Below are 23,353 nucleotides of genomic sequence, written 5' to 3'. Positions count from 1 at the left end.
TTGAGACAAAAATGGAGGGAAAGAGAAGAAAATATGGAATAACTGAGTTTTGTGATTAAAACATCTATAACCCCCAAAGAACCCACCAGACTCCCACCTCTCTGTAGGCTCCTCCCCCCAAAAATGAAAAACTGCACCTATCATGCCTCATGTTCTCCCACTCACTTAACTACGAAACTGATCAGAGAAAATTGTAATCAATAGCGGTACGAGTCTGACGGGCTTCTTTCTCCAGGAGTCACATTAAGGAAAAGTTGCACATGCAGAAAGAAGTAGCGCTGTAATTAACCCAGGATAGCATTCTGCTGAGAAAGAGGGGAGGGTTGCGATGTGTCTCAGGGTTCACAGCAGGGAGATTTATAACTCCTCCAATCCAGTTTATGAATGACACGGTAAGTTAGAGGGATTCACATCTCTCCCACTTCCCCTGCAAACATGTTCATCCCTGCAATGGAAATCATTGCCCAAGCCCCAGCCACCAGTCACCCTTTCGCACCCCTTTTTCCATGAATAATCTTTCCAAAATGTCTGCTAGTAGGAGCAGATTCAGAATTTCACGGAGAACTACAGAGACACACACAAGGCACTATACACCCCCTGTGAGCCGGAAGAGACAAAGAGAGGAGAGAGGAACCACCAAAAGGAGACGCAGCCAACATGCCAATAAAATAAAACGAAACAAATCCCCCGAAGCAGCAAAGTGAAAACACATATAGACGGTGTTTGTAGTTACCCATCCAGGCTATATTTTCACCGCTTCCAGGCAGAGAAACGGCGGGTTGAAGTTTTGTGCCCATCTGACTGTGATGGGAGGGTTGTATTTGAAGCTCTGGGCACGTAGAGATGGAATGAGAAGGAGGCTGAGCTGGAAGAAACACCAAGGGGGGAGGGCAGGGGAGAGAGAGTGAGAGAGAGAGAGAGAGAGAGAGCTATCTCTAGCTACGCCTTCCTCTGAGCTCCGGGAGCCCAGGAGAGCGCTCATTTTAGGACTGGGGAGAAGGGTAAAAAGAGGAAAGGCAGCCCCCCTCTCTGCCCTGGCCTTGCCACCCCCGAAGGGAGGGAGGACTCCAGCCCCGCGCCCCCCTCCTGGCGGGCCGCCCAGAGAGCCGGGGAGCGCGCGGAGCAGGCGGCGCAGGGAGCTGTCCAGTTCAGCACCACCCGGTAATGCAGTAGGTGGGAGCGCCTCCGCCGGGGGCCGAGCCGGCAGCGAGTGGGGGGGCAGGCGGGCGGCCCATCCTGCAGCAAGACGCCGGCTCCCTTGTTTCCAGGAGCTTTGCAGATAGGGGGAGGGAAACCCGCCTCGATTCTCCGGGAGAAACCCCTTCCCTCCCCCACTTCGCCAACACTACCCCCGCCACCAACAACAATAACCGCCGCCGCTGCTCGTCCTGCCGCCGCCGCCGCCGCCGCCGCCGCCGCCACCGCCACCGTGCCTGCCCGCCCTGCTGCCGCCGCCGCCGCCGCCGCCGCCGCCGCTGCCGCTGCCGGGGCAAAACCATGGAAGGCGAGACCCCCGCACCTGTTCAGCTGAGATCAAGGGCTTACAGAATACTGGGAAGTCTGGTCTGAAACGAAAGCGCCCGAGACCCCCCCAAGGAAGAGAACTGGCGAAGCAAAGGATTTTCATGGCGCAGGCCGCAGAGCCGAGCACGAAGACCGAAGGTTGCCTCCCGGCTTTTACAATCTCTAACTGTCTAGGTCCCGACCATGAGAGATTGTGTTGAGAATGCGGCTGTTCCCTGGTTCACTGTGGAAGCCATCTCCAAATTAGCTATCACATATGGAAACTGGAGACCAGAATTTTAGGAAAAGAGATTAAGGCATCTCACTTGGGGGGGTGGGGGGTGTCTTTTTATTTTTTTCTTTAAAAAAAAATACTGCAACTGGAACAGTTTCTGATCTCAAAAGGCAAGCCTCTCTTCCCGTGTGATCTTTATAATTTACACTCTTTTCCGTGAGCTTTCTTACCTCCCTGTTTTTATATCTCTCCATAGTCTCTATTCACACATATATCCATTATATTAGTAGTGGAATTATTTTTATTTATTTATTTTTTTTTGCTTTAGTACTTGTACCCTCACACACACTCTCCCGAGAACCAGAAGTCGGTTGGGTGTTTATATAATGAAGAATTATGGGGCTGTTTGATCGAGGTGTTCAAATGCTTTTAACCACCGTTGGTGCTTTCGCTGCCTTCAGTCTGATGACCATAGCTGTGGGAACAGACTATTGGCTCTACTCCAGAGGGGTTTGCAAGACCAAAAGTGTCAGTGAGAATGAAACCAGCAAAAAGAACGAGGAAGTTATGACCCATTCTGGATTATGGAGAACCTGCTGCCTAGAAGGTATTTGATTTCCCATCTCCTCCCCCTCTCCACCTCACCCCTCCCCTTCTCACTCCCCCTCCCCACCCTCCTCCAAATAAGTCCCCTTTACATTCCACCATTTTCTTACTTCACTCCTTCCACCGCAGATCAAGGTTGGCTGGGTTAGTTTCAGAGGAAAGAAAATCAATAAGCAAAAACCATACTCAACTCTCAAACCTCCACCACCCCCTTCCCTTCAACCTCTTCATTGGAATCATCTGTGATATGATGAAAACAATCAGAGATTGTCTTTAAAAGTCGAATGAGCTCTGCCTGCTTTGGAATCATTAGGATTTGCCATTTGGTGTAGCATTGCCATTTACAAGGGGGGAAAATAATTGCTTCTCTCAACACTGCTCCTCTTTTCCTAATGAAGAATTCGAAAATGCTCTTCCTTTCCCCCTCCTCCACCCCTTACTCCCCAAAAGTCCCAGACACATCATCATCTGCAAATCTCCTTTAAAAAAAAAAAAAGAATCTGTTGTTTCTAAGAATCCTTATTTGGTAAATCCTAATTATTCCAGGATCTCAAGCTGAGTTCAAGAGCATTTCGTAATGTCTATGAGCCACACATATCTTTCGGGGCAACTGACTGCGTGTGTGTATGTGTGTGTTTTAACGTTTACAAAGTCTAAAAATACATACGTCTCTCGCAGGAAACAAGCCCAAGTTCTAATAAACAGCAATTCACTTGAGGGTTCGTCTGAGAACCAATTCACTTGCACGCAGAGTGACATGTCTGTTATCCAGAAGGGACAGCAGCATTGCAGCCAGCTTGAGCATCAGACATTGTGCAGGGAGGCCAGGAGCGAGGCGAGGGCTTGGGGAGCCCGAGAGGGGGAAGAGGGGGCAGTGGACCTGGGGTATCAGCTGTTTGCCTTGATTTTGCAGGGTCACTGAGACGTGTGTGTCTGTGCATGTGCTGTGGGCCAAGGGGTCCCCACGGTGTAAAGCCTGGGAGCTCAGGGTACAGATGAAGGCATGTGTTTCTGAGATACATTAACAAGCACAGAAAAAAAAAAAAGAAAGAAAGAAAGAAAGAAAAAAAACTCCTGCAGGTCATACAACCTGCATTTAGCAACAGACTTGAATATGAGGGACTGCATTCGAACGGCTATGTATATATATATATCCGTATCTGTATGTACAAGCTACAGCTACCCATAGAAGGATGTGAACAGAGAGCTACATGTTTGTGTGGAGAGAAAGGCTTATGTGCTTTGCTTCTGACATGAACCAGTGCCGGAGGCTGTTTGAGGCAGCGCTGGGAAGCGGGGACTGCAGGATTGTTTGTTAAGCTCAACATGGGATAGCGATGCAGGCACTCGAAGCCAGGAGATGGGGGAGAAGAGAGGGAAACGGATTGGAGAGGGAGAAACTGATGTGGCCCCAGGGTCTAACCCAAACTGTGCAAAAGCCGCTCTTTGGGAAATGGTTATGTCTGGGAAAGAGCACCGTTTCATGCCCCCCCTCCCCACATTCTTGGTGCAAACGGTTGAGTGATGGCTGAACATGTTTTGAATAGCTAAGTGACTTCATTGAGCGATGGTCTATTTGACGCATACTGCATTTTGTGCCCTTTCTCAATCCAGAACGCTGCCTTGAACATAGTCTGCAGAGGAGCTGTATGCTGAGTGCTCTGTGCTCTTCCCCAGCCAGAGAATCAATATCAGGAAATTAATAGGGACTGTTTTAAACACACCCATCCTTAAAAAATGAAAAGCCTTTCAAGCAGCTTGTCATTAGCAGTGGAAAGGCTTCCATTTAATTAAACATTTATGGCAGACTTCTCTTCCCAAAGAGAAGAAAAGCAAAGTGAATGAGAGTTGCTTTAGGGAAATGATCGTAGTAGCAATTTGCCTTCCTTGGATTTTAGTTAGATGGATGGAGCCAAGAAATTAGAGGAAAGACGGGACATTATTTTAGGAGAAATATACTCAGAAATTGGTAAGTTAGCATAAATATACTTTGTTATCAGGGTTTTACTTGCAAATTCTTCAGACTGTGTTCTCTGAAACAGTTTATAATTCCCAGAAGGCAAGAGGACTAGAGGTGGCTTTGGATCACTTGTGTATTAAAAAGCTGAAGTATTTTCTTTTAAATTCCATCTGTTTGGTGCCTACGTCCCCATATTTGGTGCCCATCCCCTTTAACTTTCTCTCCACGCTGCACCTCCTGTCACCTTCCACCCCTACCTCTCCCCACCCTGAACTATCGGTAAAAGGGTTAGCATTACAACACTTTCCCAAGGGTTGTGTGATGCTCAGCAGGAACTGTGGGTTTGGCCCCTCTCCCAGGTCTGGGGCTTCCAGGCAGTGAGGGCAGGGCTGGGCCAAGCTCCCTTCAGGACTCTATTCCCTTTCCACTTGTAGCCAAGGCCCAGGCAGGAAGGGTGGGTGCTTGGAGACCCCCATTCAACGTGGCCTTCCATTTCCAAAGCATCTGTCCCTATGGGGCTCTGTGGGTTGGGACCACCTATGGAAGTTGGGCTTTGGCCCCTTAGGAAGTGGTTTAAAGATTTTAAGCCACTTATTTTCACAGACTGCACTGATTTCCGAAGACTGTTCAGAGCATTTACTTCTGAAGATTGGCATAGACGGTTCTCGTGGAGTGTTCCTCTCCTTCCTTTCCGGAGCATTCAAAATAGGGTCAGCCTTTACGGAGATCATGTTGTCAGCGTTTCACCCGTAGCCCAATCTATGTTTTTTTGTGTGAGAACTTGGACTTTCAAAAAAGACTCCCCCGTCACCTCTCTATTGTGTTTCCTGCCCGCACCCCCCAAAAAAGTTGTGAACAGACCTCAAATCGCCCCCAAGATGCTGCTGATAACTCCAGATGAAAAACAACCCTGTCGGCTTCTGATCTCTTCTGCTTTCTGGCTTTCACTCGGGCTTTTTGTCGCCTGAGATGCGTTTTCTTCCTTTCACTTCTTGATGAAAATAAGAATCAGGAAATAGTTCCCTGCCTCTGTTGCTCCTTCTGAAGTGAATCAGTCTGCTGACGAATGAGGAGGGTCGGGACCACCTGTTCGCAGTTGACACCCAGCAGGAGAGGAGAGGAACCAAGAAGCGACAACCTTTATTATGTTTTCCTCTGCATAGTGAACAGCAGCATCTCTGTGTGTGAACTTGAGCTCTCTAGCAGACTGCGAGTCCTTAGTGGGACTGACGGTGTGGGGCTGCGAGAAGATACAGGTAGGAGGAGCCCGATAGGAGAAGTCCTTGAACTTTTCAGGAAAGCTGTGCTAAGTGCCTCCGAATGGAGAGATGAGTTAGCCCTTTCAGGGAACCGTTCAATAAAATCCACAACAGGACCCGAAAACATCATTTCTGCGCGAGGCATCTCTGGGCCGTGCCGTGGCTTGCTGCTCAGGATATTAACCTCTGTTGTCACCTAAAGGAATCATCGTCTCCAGGGACAGCAAGAAATTCACTCTGTGTTTGTTCTCTCCTTCGCCTCCCTCCCCTCTGCCCTGGCTCCACGTCTCCCCTAGAGGATTTCCAGCCCTGCAGAGGAGGAGCCAACGGCAGTACAACGTGGTCTATAGCAGAAACCACCCTCCCTCTCTCGCTCCTTTCCTTGCCGTGTGGCAGCGCAGAAATCTTCCTCTCTGTCTCCACTGTTTCATTCTCTCTGTTGGATTTCCGAGCTCCTCTTTCATCCACGGTTTCTCCCGTCTTGGCTTCCGGGTGCTGCTTGTTCACCGTTGCTACCTCCCCACTCCCTTTGAGCAAGAAGTGTCTCCATCTTCTTGAACTGTCTTTGCCAAGTTGAGAGTTGCATACCCTTTGCTTGGCCTGCAGGGTGGCAAGTGCTCCACGCTGGGTCCGGCCCTGGCTCTCTGGTTCTCCAGAAGGAAAACATCCATCTTTTATTTTAGGGATGACAACAGCTTCCCAGATAATTTTGCCTTTTAAGTGTGTGGATGTGCTGAGTATGGAATTTCCTAATGGGCCATCGCTTGATGCAAATATCACTCGAGAATCCCCAAGATAATCTGATTCTTTGTAGGCACTTTGCACACAATAGGTGCATAAAAATATTTATCAAGGGATGGATTTTGAAATTCTTCAAATTATTTAGGTGGATTCAAACATCATAAGGACATGTGACAAGCGAGTGATCAAGAGAGGGACAAGGGGGTGAGGAAGTCAGGATGGTTGGTGGGTTCCTCCTGGCGCTTCTTTTTTAAAAGAATAATAACGAGTCACAAGATTCATTAATTCAGTTCAGAAGGAGTCTGTCATTAGGGTTGTGCAGCTCCTAATTGGCTAGTGGAAAATTATCAGCAGACTCTCTGCAAGCAAGGAAAAAAATAACCGATTGATTTTCTCCCCTTTTCTGCTTTGAAAGTACACCAAAGTCCAGTTGGATTGTAATAGTCACCAGAATAGACACTTTGGGTAGAGAGCAGCCATTATGGACCGTCCCCATTTCGGTACTCCAGAACCTTCTATTCTCTAGCAAACCTCCCCCACCCAGCACCCAGGACCCTGAGAATAGTCCCTAAGGTCTTAGGTTCTGACCAGCGGTTTTCCAAAGAGCCAAGCCCCACATTCCTAAGCATCCTCACCTGGGAAGGCAAACTTGAACCCTTTACTGTGGAACACACTCTGGGAGTCCTTGCCCACTCACAATGCCCTTCCCGCCGCCACCCCCCACCCACAGCCACCCTTTACAGCTGAGCAGAACTGCACACAGAAGTGACATCACGTACCAAGGCCACATGGGCAGAGCCATCCAGAACTTGAATCCAAGCGCCTCACTTCCACCCTGCGCGCCTTCAGAGGGCTCTACGCACATACCCTGGCCTACTGTGGCCCTGTGCTCATAGTCACTGTTAGCCCTGGATTTTATTCTGTGTCCCATTAAGTGTCCCCCATCGAGGGCCCAGCCTGAGCTTGCCGGGAAATCTGGGTTCTGACACACCTGACACTCCAGCTGCCATGCGCCTTGCGGAGTGACCGTTCTGCCGTAACCCCCCTCATTCCTGCGAGGCCGAGGGAATGCGACACTGAACTTCAGGCCAGACCCACCAAGTGCCTCTTTGGGTTTTGCCCTTTCATTTTCGGAAGTGTCCTCAATGTCAACTATCCATTGGTTTTATGTTTGCAAACATGTTTCAGGAAACAGCAAATTTCGGTCCCCTGGAAGTCATGGAAGTCTTCAGAGGAAGCTTCATGGCGTGTGGGGTGGTTGAAAGAATTTCGCAGCCGCACGGGCCTGGGTTCATTCCAAGCACTGCAGCCTGGGAGATCCCGGGCAGGCTCTTTCCCCTCTCCAAGCCTGTTTCCTTCTCCGAAATAGCGTTCTCACCGGGTGGTTTCTCTGACGGACTTGCCTGCGGTTGCAATCAAGCACCCCAACCTGCACCCCTCCTACAGCCCTCCTGACTCTGTCTTCTTCTTTACAGAGTACTTACCACCTTCTAGCACAGTACCTAGTCTCCTCGTGATATTTGGTGTCTGTCTCCACCCCCGGACTGTGCGCTCCAGGAGGGCAGGGACTGCCATCCTTTTTTTTGCCTGTTGCTGTAACCATGGCAACCAGGACGTTGCAAGCCACCAACCCGCCTTTGTTGGGGCAGGAAACGTAGGACAGGTGGGGATTCAGAAATGGCGGTCCCTTCACACCATCACAGGGCTGTTCTTTCAGTGATACACAGTGATTGGTGGTGGCAAAAGCATCTTTTTTTTTTTTTTGACATTCCAGAAAACAGTGAACTTGACACAGAGGAGAGCTGGCAGGGGAGGCAGGTTGGGGGGTAGGTGGTGGTTAGGGCAGGGAAGAGAAAGAGAGAGAGCAAAAGAGAGAGGGAGGGTGGTGTTCAACACACAAAGGATAAGAATAAGGAAAGATAACAAAAAGGAAAGTGGAGAAAAAATAAATGCCTGAGAAGGAAGTGCTGGGGGGATGAGCGTCCTCTAAATAGATCCTGGCCGCGCTTTCCTGCCTCCACATCACTCACGGTGGCTGGCACAGGGATGCTCGGGGACAGCTTCCCCTGAGTGTTCGCTTTCAGGTCGGAGCGGGGGGAGGTGGGGAGGAGAAGATCCCGGACGAATAATGCAAAAGATTTTTAACCTGTTCAAAATTCGATGGTTCCGTTTAGCCTCAAATATAAGTATTTTGGCCACAAGACCTGTATGCAAATGATACAGGCATTTTCAGGTTCTCGGTCAGTTTACAGGTACGGATCAGGCCAGTCCTTTGCTCATTTGTTTGTTAAATCTTGGATGAAGTTCTGCAAAATGCCAGGTGGAAGTCAGGATGGGAAGTGGCTCCTTTCGGGGTCACTGCCTTCAGTCCTTACAGCCCACTGGGAGAGATAGGCCCTAATTCAAAGAATAGACATTCACACATACATGTAAATTACAACCATGATAAGGGCTCTCAAGGGAGGTCACATGGGACTGCGAGTTCATAATATCAAGATTATATCTAATCAGAGAAGACTTCCCGGAGGAGGGGACATGAGAATGAATATTTGAAGGAGTAGGAATTAATTGGGTAAAGAGAGGAAGAAAGACCATTACGGGTCAGAGGGCAGTGAGTGCAGAGATCAGTGAGGAAGAGGAAGACAAGGCCTGAGTGAAGGCTGGTGGCTGGAGAATAGAGCTGGGGGGCAGGATATAGGGTTGGGGGACAGTGCTGGATGGTGTAGGGATGGGGGTGCAGAAGTAGTTAAGTCCCAAAGGTGTGTTAGTCTTGTTAAAAGGTTTTGCTCTTTGACTTCTGGCTTCTTGCTTATAAACTGTGTGACCCTGGATTAGTTAATCCCATCTCTGTGCCTCCTTTGTGCCATCCGTTTAGTGGAGACCACAGTAACCACCCCTTGGGTCATTGTGAGGATTCAAGCCCCACTCCCTGCTCTTCCTGTCATGCTCCTCCCACTTCCATCCCAATCTAATCATGCTGGTCTCTCTGGCCTCCCAACTTCCCCTGACAGTACAGAGAAGGGAGGAAATAGATCGACTCAACTCCAATCAAACAAAATTCAAAATCAGCTCAGTGGAAGAGTTGACGGCAGATGCCAGCCCTGAGCTAACATGGGAAGGCAGTGGGGAGCAGGCCCCCACCGGCCTGAGAACCGTCCAGGCCAGTCCCCACCGGGGATACCGAAAAGCAGGCATCTCAGTCCATACCAGACATTTGAGGTAGCCTGTTGCCACCTCCACTCCCCCTCCCACAAATTCAGAGAGATTCCTGGCGTCTCTCCCAATTGGTTAGGATCATCAAGGATTCGAGCTGGAATTTGAATGAGGCTCAATTATATCCAGCAGACTTTTTGAAAATAAGAATGAGAGAGGAGAGATGCTCATCCCCGATGCAAAGGAATGCATGTCAACCACTGTGAGATCATCGGTGAGCTGCGTGGGTCTCACGGTATCCTGGTCCTCTCGCCCGGGTATGAGAGGGCCTTCTTCTCCCACTTCCGTTCTCCCCTTGGTTCCAAGGCACGATCAGTTATAAAGTGAATTTTCAACTAAAACAGCTTTTGGTGGAGGGGAGAACGAATTTAATGGACACATCGATTGTAAAACACGCTCGAGGTTCAGAAACCTTGGAACCTAAAATATGTGCCTTAGAAGCAAAGGAAGATGGTAAGCTATCTTGCTGGCAGAGGGAAATGCAGGCAGGGTGTTGAGAGAGCCCAAGGGATTTCGCCAGCGCACAGCTGGTGCCTGTCCCGTGACTCAGGGAGCAGCAGAGGACAGAAGAATGTGGTCCCACCAGCACCTTTCTTGACAAGGTATAGGGTGATAGTGGATCTCTGTCCAACAGCCGTTCCCTGAGCACTAACAGGTACTGTGCGAGGGTCTAGGACGGAGTCAAAGGCTCTGTCCCTGCCCTCGGGCAAGAGGGACTTCTCATCGAGCACAGGAGACACGCCAGTGAGCAGAAGACAACAATAGCACATCACGAAACATGAGCGCAGGGGATTCTGGGAGCACAGAGACTAGGGAGGTAGTGGATGCCGCAGGAGACGGGTCCTGAAGGATGCATAGGGGTGAGCAACGTAAGGAGAGCAAGAGCACCTCAGACTGAAGGAAGGGCCGAAACAGATGCCTAAGCCGCCATGCTGAGGGTCCTGCGCTGCTGGAAGAGAGAAGGCAGGGAGGAGTGAGCATGGGAGGCCGTGCGGATGTGCTCCCAAAGGAATAGAACGGCTCACAAGGCAGTATGTGCTTCAGCATGGGAGAAAAGGAGGCCCAGTAAGGCACAAGCAAGGGCAGCCAGTGGCTTTGCCCATCAGCGAGCTCATTGAATGTGGAGGCTGTCTCGGAGGGCATCAGGGATTGGCCGGAGCTGGTGAGCTTTACTGGGAAGGGGTGAGGCACGACGTGCAGGTTGTTGCAGTGAGCAGGTGACTTCTGCAGAGGTGGTTGTAGTAAACAGAGGGAAGATAGAAGATTATAAGGGATGCGCAAAACAGGTGCATTGAGGTCCTCCCTTCTCTTCTGACGTCCCGGTATAATGCCCCACCCCCCGCCACCTGCCATGGTTGCAAAGATGCAGGAAATCTCTGCTCAGATGTCACCTTCTTGAGGAGACTTCTTGACCACCCTATTCTAAAGAAGCCCCCAGTCCTGCTACCCTCTTTCCTTTCCCTCTTCAACCTTTAACATTGACTTTTCCCTTCCTAGCATTTACTTGTCTGTGATCTGTGCCCCTCTCTAAGACTGTATGCTCCTATGCTTAGAGAGAGAGAGAGAAAAAGAGTGCCATGGAGCCCCACGTTGGATGAATGACTAAAGAAACAGCTCCCGCCCTCAAGGAGCTCCCATCAAGGGAGGGGACAGACAGGCTCCGACAAAAACTTCCAGCATCCTCTTGACAAGTCTTTTCTCGTAGGCTTGGCTGGAACCACACAGTAAAAGACTCGAGAATAGGCAGGTGTTCCCACTTGCATCCTGCACCCTGGGAGGCTCTCTGGGGCGGGGCGGGGGGTGCCTCCTGGCCACAGCTTTGGCATAAAGCCTCAGGAAGCTGATACGCTGCCCAGCGCCAGCTCCTTCCCGGGAAGCAGCCACCTTTTCTTGCGATCTAAATCCTTGTTCATTATCACCTGGCCCAGAGGCACTGACTTAGCAGTGCTGGGTCTGCTCTGAGGAGCCAACAGTCTTTATTCCCTCTTCCCTGAACTTCCTTGACCTTGGGTAGTCTTCCAGCTGCTAACAAGAATGCTGAGGATTAGGTGTGCGATCCCAGGTGCATGGTTGCTGCAGTGTCATTGGGCGGGGAATCAGCACCTTGCTTTGCTACACCAGCGACAGGCCATTTAAGTCCCCCAGCACCGGCCTCTCTCTGGGCTGGCTATGGGGCAAAATTCACTAGTGACTGCTAGTGAGACAGGCTGCTGCTGACCCTGAGACCTTTATTCCAATCTTGCCCTATTGCTCCCCTCTCTTGCTTTCTCTGCACAAAGGATCATGCATTCTTTTCTGTCACTTCCCTCCCTGCACCTCTTATCCTTCCTTCATCCTCCTTGGATTGATCCTAAGGTTGGAAACCCTTCTCCCCAGTTTTCCTCCGATATCTATTCATCAGGCAACCTCGGCATCACTTCGAAACTCACAGTAACTCTAATAGTAACAGCTAATCACTCACTGAGTTCTTCCTTGGTGCTAAGCACTATTTAGAGGCTTTTCAGAGGGTAGCTCTTATTTAACCTTTACGATTCTGAAGGTATGTGCAGCGATGCCCATTATCTCCATCTTAAGAGGCTCAGAGAAGTAACTCAGCCAAGGTCACACAGCAGAGCTGGTAGGGCTGGGATTCCAGCCCAAGCCTGTCCATCCCCAAAACTTGTGCACAGACTTCTGTTACGCTAAGTGTATTTACAATGTTCCCCTAGCCCCCAGATACATAGATAAATTTCTCGGAGAAGTTGGAGGCAAGACCGAGCAGAAATTGCCATGTGCACTCCGCACATGATGAAGTCTTCAAAGCCGTGGGGCTTCAGTCGGATAGGCTCCTTACCCAGGCCAGAGTGGGGACGAGAGGAGGGGCTGCAAGTTGTTCCTTACTGCTTTGAAAACAGAAGAATGCCTCAAAATGCACAGACATCCCTTTCTCTGTAATCTGCGGATATATATATGCACCCTCTCCCCAACCCACTGCCCAGAGGGCCTGTTCCCAACCACATTCTGCTTGTCTCCAGGATTCGGCTAAATTGCCACTTCCCCAACACCTCAGCTGCCCCCCACGTAGGTGACATCCCATCCCTCTTTCCTTCCACAGCGTCTACACATGCCTCTAACACATCGTCCATCTTCCCATTGCTTGTTTCCGGCTCTGTCTCCACTTCTAGACCACAAGTTCCCTTAGCCACTTCATCAACAAAATTCACTTGGTTCCTACGTGCCAAGTACCACTTAGGCTCCGGTTTAAAAAGGGTGAGAGGATGTAGCCCCGCCCTCCAGGAGCTTTTGCTTTAGTGAGGGATGTAGGGACACAAGCAAGCACACTCGGAGTGGGGACCCTGCTCCAAGGAAGAGGTGTGAGAGAGCATGGAGTGTTCAAGGGACCACACAACGTTTCTGGTATTGCTCAGAAGGGTGGGAGGGGAAGGTGTTAGTACCAAGGGACAAAACTGGACAGAGCCCACATCTTGGAGGGACAGCTACGCTGTACAAAGAGACCAGAGAGGAGATTGTCAAGAAGGGAACGACTCTGTCAAACTCGTACCTTGGGAGGATGGTTCGGGAAGTAGGGATGGGAGGAGGAGGAAAGAGAAGGGATTCCAGGAAGGAGAGGACTGCACAGTCTGGCAAGTGATGAAGCAGCCGATCCAGGGCAGAGGGCTGACCCCAGAGGATCCACAGGACCTGGGGACTGCTGCTGAATAAGATGTGACCGTGAGTGACCTTGTTCGAGATGGGGCAAAGAAGAGAAACTTGCAGGGAGAAATTGGGACCTTTCGTCTTGGATAGAGGAATTCCATACCTGTGTCCCCCCCAGGCCTCGCCCAGGGCCAGGCACGTAGTAGGAACTCGGTGAGTGTTGTGTTGAATGAATGAATGAAGAAAAAGGCATAGAACGTAGCTTTACATCCCGAGATCGGGATACATATTAATGTCAGATTTTCTCCAGCACCATCATAGTCAAGGGGTAGTCCTGGGTTCAAATCTCAACCCTGTCCCTTACCAGCTAGGTGACCTTGGGCAAGGAATGTCACCTCACTGACTTGATTTCCTCAAGGGTAAATGGGGAAAGTTGTATCTCACTCCTGAGCTGGCTATGACATTTTTAGCAAGATGTTCTGTGTCAAGTGTTTAGCAACAGGCTAGCTCAGAGTGCGTGCTGATTGAATCCCAAGGGCGTGCTTATCCATCGGGGGCTTGCTACGGATCACACCTCCTGACCTAGCCAGGGGTTGCAAACGGTGACCTGCGCGTGAGTTGGGTGTAGCCCTCAAATCTTCCACAAATGAAGAACTTCCCTACAAAAATCCCTATTTTCAGCTTCTCTTGAGAAAAACAATCTGGTTTTTGTAAGCAAGGGCCCCTTTTCCTATCTGGCCACAATTGGCAGGAGCGCGGCAGGCAGCAGCTGTCCCGCCAGGTGTGGCAGGGTCTCTGCGGTTCCCCCCGAAGTCCCCTCTGCTCCCAAGTGTCTTCCCTGGCTGCCCAGCTCGTCTGATGCCAATGGCAGTTTGTAGATGGAGTCTTTGTCTTCTGATGACCCCCAGTGCTGGAAATGTAAGTCAACCAAGAGCGGCCTAGGCGGGGCAGAGCCACTAACGGAATGAGGGAAGCTGTGCCTCTGGAAACAAACGCACACGGGGAACCAATGTCCCCTGGTGGCGGCTGCTGACCAGATTGATTAGGAGGAGGGGGAAGCCAGCCTCACCGGCCCCCTTTCACAAAGCATCTGTACAGTAACTTGCTGCTTGTAAACAGAGGCTCTCACCCATTTTATGCTACCCCCATAGCTTCTCGCTCAGAGGTTGACATTTTCTGACCTTGACCCCGGTTCGGGGAAGCGCACCCTGTCGTGCAGACCACGTGGTGAGCTTTATTCAATAACTAAATGGCAGGCTCCGGGGAGACAGCCCACACTGTCGCCCAGGCTGAGGAGAGAGGGCGGGGGTGTTGCTAGAGCGCGGGGGCACGGGGGATTCTCTGCTTTCCGTGGTTGCCTCAGGAAGCTTCAGAGAGAAGAGGGAAATTTCTGGAGTCTTTGGGGTGGGGGGTGGGCGGGAGGCGCCCAGCCATTGCTCTGGACGGATAAGATACAAACGTGAAGCCGTGCAGCTGGATCTGGGGGATGCTCACATCTGATCCCGGCTGACACGTGTCGGATGCTTGGTATGCCAGGTTCTGTGCTGATTCGTGGGGTTCGGAAACCTGGGGAAGGGGTTCTGCCCTGCTCCCTGCTGCTGACATCGCCCGTCCTCTTCCCTGCCTCTCCTCCCTACTTCGTTGTCTCCATCATACTTGCCACTCCCTGAATTTGTGTACAGTGTATATTATTTCTCTCCCAACCAGAACAGAAACCCTGGGGGACCAGGGTCCTTTGTCTGTCCTATTTACTGCCATAGCCCCAGGACTGAGATCAGTGTCTGGCACATAGTAGGTACTTAGTAAACGTTTGTTGGATGACAAAATACATGGCCCTGCTCTGAAAGATGGAGGCCTTACAGAAGAGACAGATCCGTATGAGAAGCATTGCCAGGGAGCTCCCACACCGATAAAGTTGTGGGTATGGGCAGGATGAGACAGCAGGTCTATTTGGGGAGGTCAGGAAAGGGATTCTTAGGAAATGCCCTCTGCAATGGGTTTTGAAGCATGAATAGGAGTTTGGCAAGTAGATCTGAAGAGAACAGCGCAAAGAAGGACATGACACTACCTGAGGATGCCCCCATGCGGGTGGGGCCAAGGAGAGAGCAGGGTGCCTGTTGAGAGCAGCGTTTTCAAACACTCATGGAAACACTAAGCCCCTGAGAGTCTTACTGACCAGCTGGTGGTGATTCAGAGGGGGTCAATGCAGGGGCTGAGATGTTGTTTCTAGCTCCCAGGTGAGGGTGATGTCACAGGTCTACAGGCCATGCTTTGAGAAACAAGGTTTTGGAGCATGGCCAAAGGACACGGATCTAAATCCTGACTGGGCCACCAGCCAACTGGGCCTGTTTTTGCTCACCTCTGGAATGAAGATAGTGGTCTTCCTCCCAAGCACTGAGTAAGTTCAGAACACCTGAGTTTGGTAAAGCCATTCGTTCAGTCCCTGGCCCCTCCCATCGGTATGTTTCCGCTAATGTGATTATTTAGGGTTAAAGGTGGTGCCCACAGGTGTGACAGGAATGGATGGTTTTCCTGAGAGCTGATGGTGTTTGAGGGTCTCCTGTGTGTTGGGCCATGTCCTAAGGACCACATGCATGTCACTTTGCTTAGGCCACAGAGCACTCTGGGACGTGGGTGTCATGATTTTTATCTTCCCAGTAGGAAACAAAGGGAGCATATTCACTTCCTACGACTGCTATAGCAAATCACCCCAAGCTTAATAACTTAAAATAATACCAACTTATCACCCTTAGAGTTCAGGAGCTCAGGAGTCTGGAACTGGTCTCTCTGGTCTGAAATCAAGGTGTCAACGGGGCTGTGTTCCTTCTGGAGGCTCTAGGGTGGAATCTGTTTCCTGGCCTTTTCCAGTTTCTAGAGATGGCCCTTGTTCTATTGGGGCAGAAGGGCTTCCTCCATCTTCAAAGTTGGCAAGTGCCAGACACAGTCCTTCTCATGTTGCATCCCTCTGACTCTTGACCCTTCTGCCTCCTTCCTCCACATTTAAGGACCCTCGTGATTACATCGGGCCTGCCTGGATAATCCAGGATAATCTCCCTCTCTTAAGATCAGCCGATTAGCAACCTTAATTCCCCCTTGCCATGCAGTGGAACATATTCGTGGGTTACAGGAATTGAGATGTGGGCACCTTCAGCAGGCCATTACTCTGCCCAAAACAGGAAGTGAGTGTTTAAAGATCCCCTAATGTCACAACCTCAGAATGGTATTCCTGGAGGGTATTTTGGAGCTTGTATCAGGAAGGATTAGACTTGACAAGTAACAGAAACATAAAATGAACAGAGGCTTAAATAAGACAAAAGTTTATCCTCTCTTAAGTAAACCAATCTGGAGACATGTAGTACAAACTTGGTGTCCAGGTGCCACAAAGAGGTTAGCAATGCAAGCGCCTACCAGCTCCCTGCTCCACCATTCCTCTGGTGTGGCCTTCAACCTCACAGTCTATGACGGCTGCCAGAGCTCCAGCCACTGTCCTCACGTTCCAGGCATCAAAGTGGAGAATGGCACAAAGAGACACAGGCAGAGGGCACCTGTCACATGGTTCTTTTTTTTTTTTTTAAGATTTTACTTATTTATTTGACAGAGAGAGAGAGATCACAAGCTGGCAGAGAGGCAAGCAGAGGGAGAGAGGGGAAGCAGGCTCCCTGTTGAGCAGAGAGTCCGATGCGGGGCTCGATCCCAGGACCCTGGGAACATGACCCGAGCCGAAGGCAGAGGCTTTAACCCACTGAGCCTCCCAGGCGCCCCTGTCACATGGTTCTTAAGGGAGTTTCCTAAAAGATATCACATAACATTTTTGCTTCGGTCATTGGCCAGAAGTGTCACCTGACCATACATTCCTTCTAAGGAAGTCTAGAAAAGAGCATCTTTATTCCAGGTTGAGGAAAAATATCTACCAGTACAGCCAGGGAGCTCATCTAGTCCAGACCTTGTGGCCAAAGAACTTGAGGCCCAGAGAGGGAGGGGACCCCACCAGTGCCATCAAGCCAGCCAACAACATTCCAGGACCTGTACACCCTGCTCCTTCCCGGCATTTAGTGCAGAGCCTCCAGCACCCAGCAGGGCACTTGGGACATAGTAGGAGCTCAGTAATAGTGGTGGGACTAAAGAACTTTTGCCATCCTGCAACACCAAACAATCCCCCGTGGACCACACACGCTGCCTCTCTCTGGGCAGAGCTGCCTGTGCTCCTGGATCTCTATCCCATTGCTCCCACCGACACCTCTGTGCATCCTTGGGCGAGCTCCAGGCTTCTCTACATGTCCCATGAAGTCACATGGAAGGGCAGCAGGATCTGGCCAAAGGGAGCCTTCAGATAGCACTGAGACACAGAGGGATGGGGACATCTTCTCGGAGACTGGGCTTTATGTCTGGGGGGTGGGGGTGGCCAGAAACTGTCTGGCATTCTGCAGTGGCAGTGTTCATGCCAACACGGTGAAGTGGGGGACAGAGACCGATCAAAGCCCGAAGCCAGGCAGCCACCCATCTTCCCACGGGCTGCAAAAGCCAAAGGTTGAGCGTCTGCTGCCCCTGCAAGTTCAGATGTGCGCAAAGACCTTATACTTTCTCAGGCTTCTCTGTTTTCAAGCCTCTGTCTCCTCAAGCATGTAATAAGGCCCTTGAGACAGGGGACTGTCCAATCTGCCTGTGTGCCCCATTGCCCGGTGGGGTGCCTGGCACATGAACACTTGGTCCATAAACATGGGACTGGACAGTCAGTCAGAATGAAGCAGCCGTGCCAGCGTCTGGCACATAGTAGGCTCTCGGCAAACTGTTCTAAGGAAAGAAGAGATAAAAGGAGGAAAGGAGGGAAAAATGAAAAGATAGATGCAGGAAGGGAGGGATCAATTGGCTTGAGTCTTGGCTTGCTGTGGAAGCAGCGGCTCGGAGAACAGGTTGCTCTCCCAGCCTCCGCCCTGCAAGAGCAGAATTCCTTCCCCCAGGACTGAGTTCACAGGAGAACAGAAGAACCTGGCCTGGAAGATCTGTTTCAAAGGGCCTCCCCTCTAGCTTGAGAACACTGTGCCTTTCGGGCTTCCCAGGGGGCCTCGGTGGCCACGGCGCCTGGCACCAGGGTTCCACAGACCTGGCTAGAGGCAGAATAGGTGAGATGACAGATGCACGCGAGGGAAAGAGTAGTGAAGGGGAGAGGACACCTCCCCACCCCCAGCTCCATGTCTAAGACAGTGGCTTAAAAAGGGAGAGCCCAGGAGAGCAGGAGGCGGGACCAAGGAACAAACAGGAAGCAGAAACTCAGCAAAATGAGGTTGGGGCTGCGGGGAGAGCTTGCAAAGGATGGGCAGAGGGTGCTGGGAGGGAGGGAAGACAGCCGGGCATGGGGGCCAACCCCTCTCAGAGCAGATGGAGCAATAGAGCCACAGGGTCCATGACAGTTGGTCGGAGAGAAGAGAAGCAGCAGCAGAGCTCCAAGAGGGATCTCACCCCAGGCAGGGACAGACACCCCTTTCCAGCCCCAAAAACACTGCAGGAGGAGAATTCACCCAGACCCAGAGAGTGCAGAGAACCACCAGGCAGGGGAGGAATGTTCGTGGACTGAGGGATGAAGCCACAAAGCCTGTGGCCAGGATCTGGGCTAAAATTACAGGCCAGGTGACAGGACCACACACCAGAGCAGCCTGGGACCATAGATTTTCCCTAGAACACGACCACATCCTGCCCTAGTTTCTTCCCTGATTGATTAAGCAGCACGATCCAACAGAAAGAGCTCTTTCTTTAGGGCATCAGATGGGCGTGGGTTTGAACCCCGACCAGCTCCGCAACCCCGGGGAGGGGGGTTATTCTCGGCCATCTCTCATCTGCCACAGAACATAGGAATTATAATGCGTACCATACAGTGCATTATAAAATTTAAAATAATCTCTATAAAGCACTTGTACACAGAATAGGGGTTCAAAAGATCATCGATGTTGCGAATCGAGGTTTCCCAGCCTTCCGTCATTTGGGTACCCCCTTCTTTACGTTTGCTGTATCCAGGTACCACCTATATTGTTATTAATTGAACAGTTCTCTTTAACTGACCCTGTTTTAGCCTCATCCTAAGCAATAATAGGCAAGGAATCATTGGCTTGATGCACAAGTGAAAATTCTAACACACGTTAAAAATTCTCCACTTAAGGGCGCCTGGGTGGCTCAGTGGGTTAAAGCCTCTGCCTTCGGCTCGGGTCAAGATCCCAGGGTCCTGGGATCAAGCCCCACGTCGGGCTCTCTGCTCAGCAGGGAGCCTGCTTTCTCCTCTCTCTCTCTCTGCCTGCCTCTCTGCCTACTTGTGATCTCTGTCTGTCAAATAAATAACTAAATAAAATCTTTAAAAAAAAATCTCCACTTAGATCGGTTGAAATGTTCATCCCTCTACCAACTAAATTCATCCCAGATACCATAACAGCCCATCATTCACTTGGCAAAAGCACCATTCTGACGTATAAACCATCCACCAGGTTTGAAGAAGATGGAGAGACTGGCGTCCCTTCATCCTCATTACTCACTGACTTTCTTCTTTAGTGGCAGGGGGTCACTGGTGTGGAAAGCAAAGAGAAAGTCAGAGGCCAATCCACAGAAATTGCTTGGACTCCAAGAGCCTTTCTGTGGCATAGGGAACACTCAGCTCTTCATTAAAATTTGACCTATGCTTACATCTCTGGAAGGACAATGGTGTGGACTACAGCCCAAAGAGAGGTCGTGAGCCTATCTCCCTTGCTGACAGATGGGCTTGAGCTGGAGGACTTGCCCTCTGTTTTCCCATAGGGTCTTCAGGAACCTGAAGAGGTTCAGGAGATGCCCCCTCACAAGACCACCTAAGTGAAAGGAATTCGCTCTTTCCTCTGCATCTACTGGAAGTAAAGGGATTTCCTTCTCTACTCTAGAGTCTCTCAAACATCGAGGGATTTGCCCCTAGTTTGAAGAAGTGCTATGAGATCTCTCAGTAACGATTATCCTTGGGAGTGAGACCAGCCTTGTAGGAATAGTAATGACCATCTAGCATGACAGTAATTGCAGAAAGGACTTGGACGGTCTGGGACAAGTTCACAATAATGTGAGTTAGGACTCCAGGTGTTGGGTCAGAGCAGAGGAACACAGGTACGTCCTTTTCTACTTTGGGTCCTGACTCAACCACTTGGTTTCCAGGCTCATCTGTAGAGCATGCTCTTGAAATTGTAGCTCAGAACATCACCCCGAACATGTTTTTCCTGGAGATCCAGCACTGTCTTGTTACAGCCTAGACCGCTGAGAAGAGACAGTTATTTCTTAAGCAGTTGAACAAATCAACACATTATTAAAGGTATAAACTAATTGTGGGGTATTAACGTGGGGGCCTAGAAATAAATCACCCTCTATGCGGCCATGAATGCAGAGGCTGGGAAAGAAAGAAAGGATGCCTCAAAGAAAGAATTGAGAGCAGTGTGCTTTCCCTTCGGAGGGGCCTGAGCTGTCATGAACTAGTTGGCTCTAAGAGCCCCCTTTGGGATGACAAGCGTGGGGGAAGTAAGCGTTCTCGCAATGAAGCTGATGGGATTTTAATAGCCAGACAGATGGCCTGAGAAAAAAGGGAAGATTTTTTTTCAAATGAGGGAAAACACTTCCATAGCTTTCCTTCAATTAAAACAAAGTGAGAGCCCTCCATGTCGGGAAGATTTATCACCATTATTAGTATTGTCAGTTTGGAGATCTTTTTTTTTTTAATAATTGCATGATTAAGCATCAATAATAAAGTAGGGTAGTATTTTACAACAAATTAGAGGGTGTAGATGTCCACTGACTTTCAATGCAATTATTATCACTTTGGCCTCATTTGATTTCACAATAATGATCCCAAATAATTGTGTTGTTGCTCTTCTTATTTATACAATCAAACATTTATTGCTTATCAGATTTTTAAGTGGCCATCCTCCTAGCAACTGCAGGTTCCACACAAGCCACCGGTGAGCAGCCAGCATCTTGTACCACAAAGCCTAGTAAGAGGAGGAAATGCAAAAAAAAAGGAGGCATTCAAAAAGAAAGAGAGGCTAGAGAGGAAAGGAAGAGAAGAAAACATCTGCTGAGCAACCCCCCTAGGTGCTGAGGGCTTTCATTGTATCCTCAGAGCCACATGTAGCATCTGTCTTAGGGTCTCGTGTAGCAGGGAGGAGACTAAGGAGCTAAGAGAATAAGTAATTCATCCAAAGTGGCACAGATAACAGGTGCAGAGGTGGGGGCCAGTTTCAGGGCTCCCTCTTCACCCTCTTCACTCCAGCAAGGTGCTTGCCACCCTGTAACTCCTTCTCCAGGTATTACCATACTGTGAGAACCATCCCTGTCCATAGAGACGGGCTATCCAGGGGTTAAAGGCAGCAAACCCACAGGGGAATTCTACCTCCAGGTCTGCCTATGTTACACTTCCTTAATCCAATGAACTGATTCACCTAATGGCTAAACATTGTGAAGATAAGCTGATGGTAGAGGGATTGCTGACCCCCAAGACCATGCAGCCCAGGCATCCTTTATCTGTGTCCAAAATGGACACTATAGCAGAGGAGGAAGTGATGTTTCATAGGAAATATACATGTACCAAGTACATGTCTACCATGGGCTGGGTACTTTGGGAGCTACCACTGTATAGACTTTCTTTCATTCAATCTCTACCATGTTTCCTGCATGTCAGTAATTCCCATTGCACAGATGAGAGAACTGAGACCAAAAGAAAAATGACCTTTTCAGGTTAGTTGCTGGTGGAGTTGGAATTTAAATCCTAGATACCCAATGGATTCTAAACATTAGTAATCAATTTTACTTCAGCATCAGGGTCATGAATTTCGATAAAGGACAAAAGGAAGGAGTGGGAGAGATTTAGGATGTGGTCCGAAAAGAGACTAAGAATAATGGTGGCTGCCCAAGGGTCTACGGGTTTAAGTCCTCTCCTGCCTGAAAGCTGACACTCAAGTCCAATTCAGCAAGCACTCACTGGTTGTCAACAATGTGCCCATCATGTCCCTAAAGCACCAGGTGCCAACCAAAGGTTTGGATTTACTGCCTTCTTCCATTTTAGAAGCTTTTGATGCTGAATAAAAAGATGTACTCTTTTCCCCACAGAAAGATAAAATAATTGAGTTGCTCTTCACTGTGCTGTGTCCAAATAAGAAAGTTCTGGTCTCTGTACTAGGGCGTTTGGAAGCATTCTCTATGTGCTAGGTTGCTGCATTGGTTCACTTTAGGCTTTGAGCTCCAAACCAACTGCAAGTGAGGGTGGAGGTCTGAAGAAAAAGAAAAAGGGAAAAGTCACTGAAATGCAACCCAAAAGAGAAAGAAGAAGATGACAGGTAGACAGATGATGGATAGTTTGATAGATAAGTGGATGGATAGATAGATTGATTGATCAATTGATAAGATAGGCAAATCTTGAGTTTCTAACTTATGAAGAAAGCAGATAAAAAAATTTTTAAATAAAACATAAGACATTATATTTCTATTTTTCATTCCTGTTCTTTATTTAAAAAATAAATTTATGGGGTGCTGAGTGACTCAGTCGGTTGAGCAACCAATTCTTGGTTTCGTCTCAGGTTGTAATCTCAGGGTCATAAGATGAGCTCTGCATTGGGCTCCATGCTCAACAAGGAGTCTGAGTGGGGTCCTCTCCCTCTGCCCCTGCCCCAGCCTCTGCTCTCTCTTTCTCTCCCTCTCAAATAAATAAATAAAATTAATCTTAAATTTTTCAAAAAATAAAAAATAAATTTATAAAAAGGTTGACAGGAAAAAAGAATAAAAGAGTGCAGGACAGATTCAGAGTTGTTAGATGTGGTGTGCTGGTAAAAATAAAGGTACTGGTGAAGAAGGTGGTGGTGGTGGTGGTGGCAATGATGATGATAATGGTGGTGGTGGTAATGATAGTGTTAGTAGTGATGGTGGTGGGAGTAGTGGTAATGGTGGTGATGATGAAGGTGGTGATGGTAGTACTGATGGTGGTGATAATGGTTGTAGTGGTGGTGGTGGTGATGGTAGTGGTGATGGTGGTGGTGATGATGGTGGTGGTGGTGATGGTGTGATGGTGGTGGTGGTGATGGTGGTGGTGGTGATGCTGGCATCCTTTATCTGTGCCAAAAATGGACACCATAGCGGTGTCCACCACCATCACCATGGTGGTGATGGTGGTGGTGGTGTTGGTGTGATGGTGTTGATGGTGGTGGTGGTGATGGT

General features: G+C 49.5%; 1 protein-coding gene across 1 annotated transcript in view; it reads left to right on the top strand.

Moving 5' to 3' along the window:
• The first annotated feature begins 1,441 nt into the window (after window positions 1–1,441).
• The window catches only part of CACNG2 (calcium voltage-gated channel auxiliary subunit gamma 2), a 109,956-nt gene continuing 88,044 nt past the window's right edge, over window positions 1,442–23,353 (top strand). Inside the window, exon 1 of the mRNA XM_032836741.1 lies at window positions 1,442–2,345. Within this exon, the coding sequence (XP_032692632.1) occupies window positions 2,135–2,345 (211 nt within the window). The 5' untranslated portion in view covers window positions 1,442–2,134. The remainder of the gene's footprint in view (window positions 2,346–23,353) is intronic.

This window comes from Lontra canadensis, unplaced genomic scaffold (assembly GCF_010015895.1).
Source record: "Lontra canadensis isolate GAN:19392208 unplaced genomic scaffold, GSC_riverotter_1.0 scaffold93, whole genome shotgun sequence".
Taxonomy (NCBI): domain Eukaryota; kingdom Metazoa; phylum Chordata; class Mammalia; order Carnivora; family Mustelidae; genus Lontra; species Lontra canadensis.
This window is presented reverse-complemented; position numbering and strand designations above follow the sequence as displayed.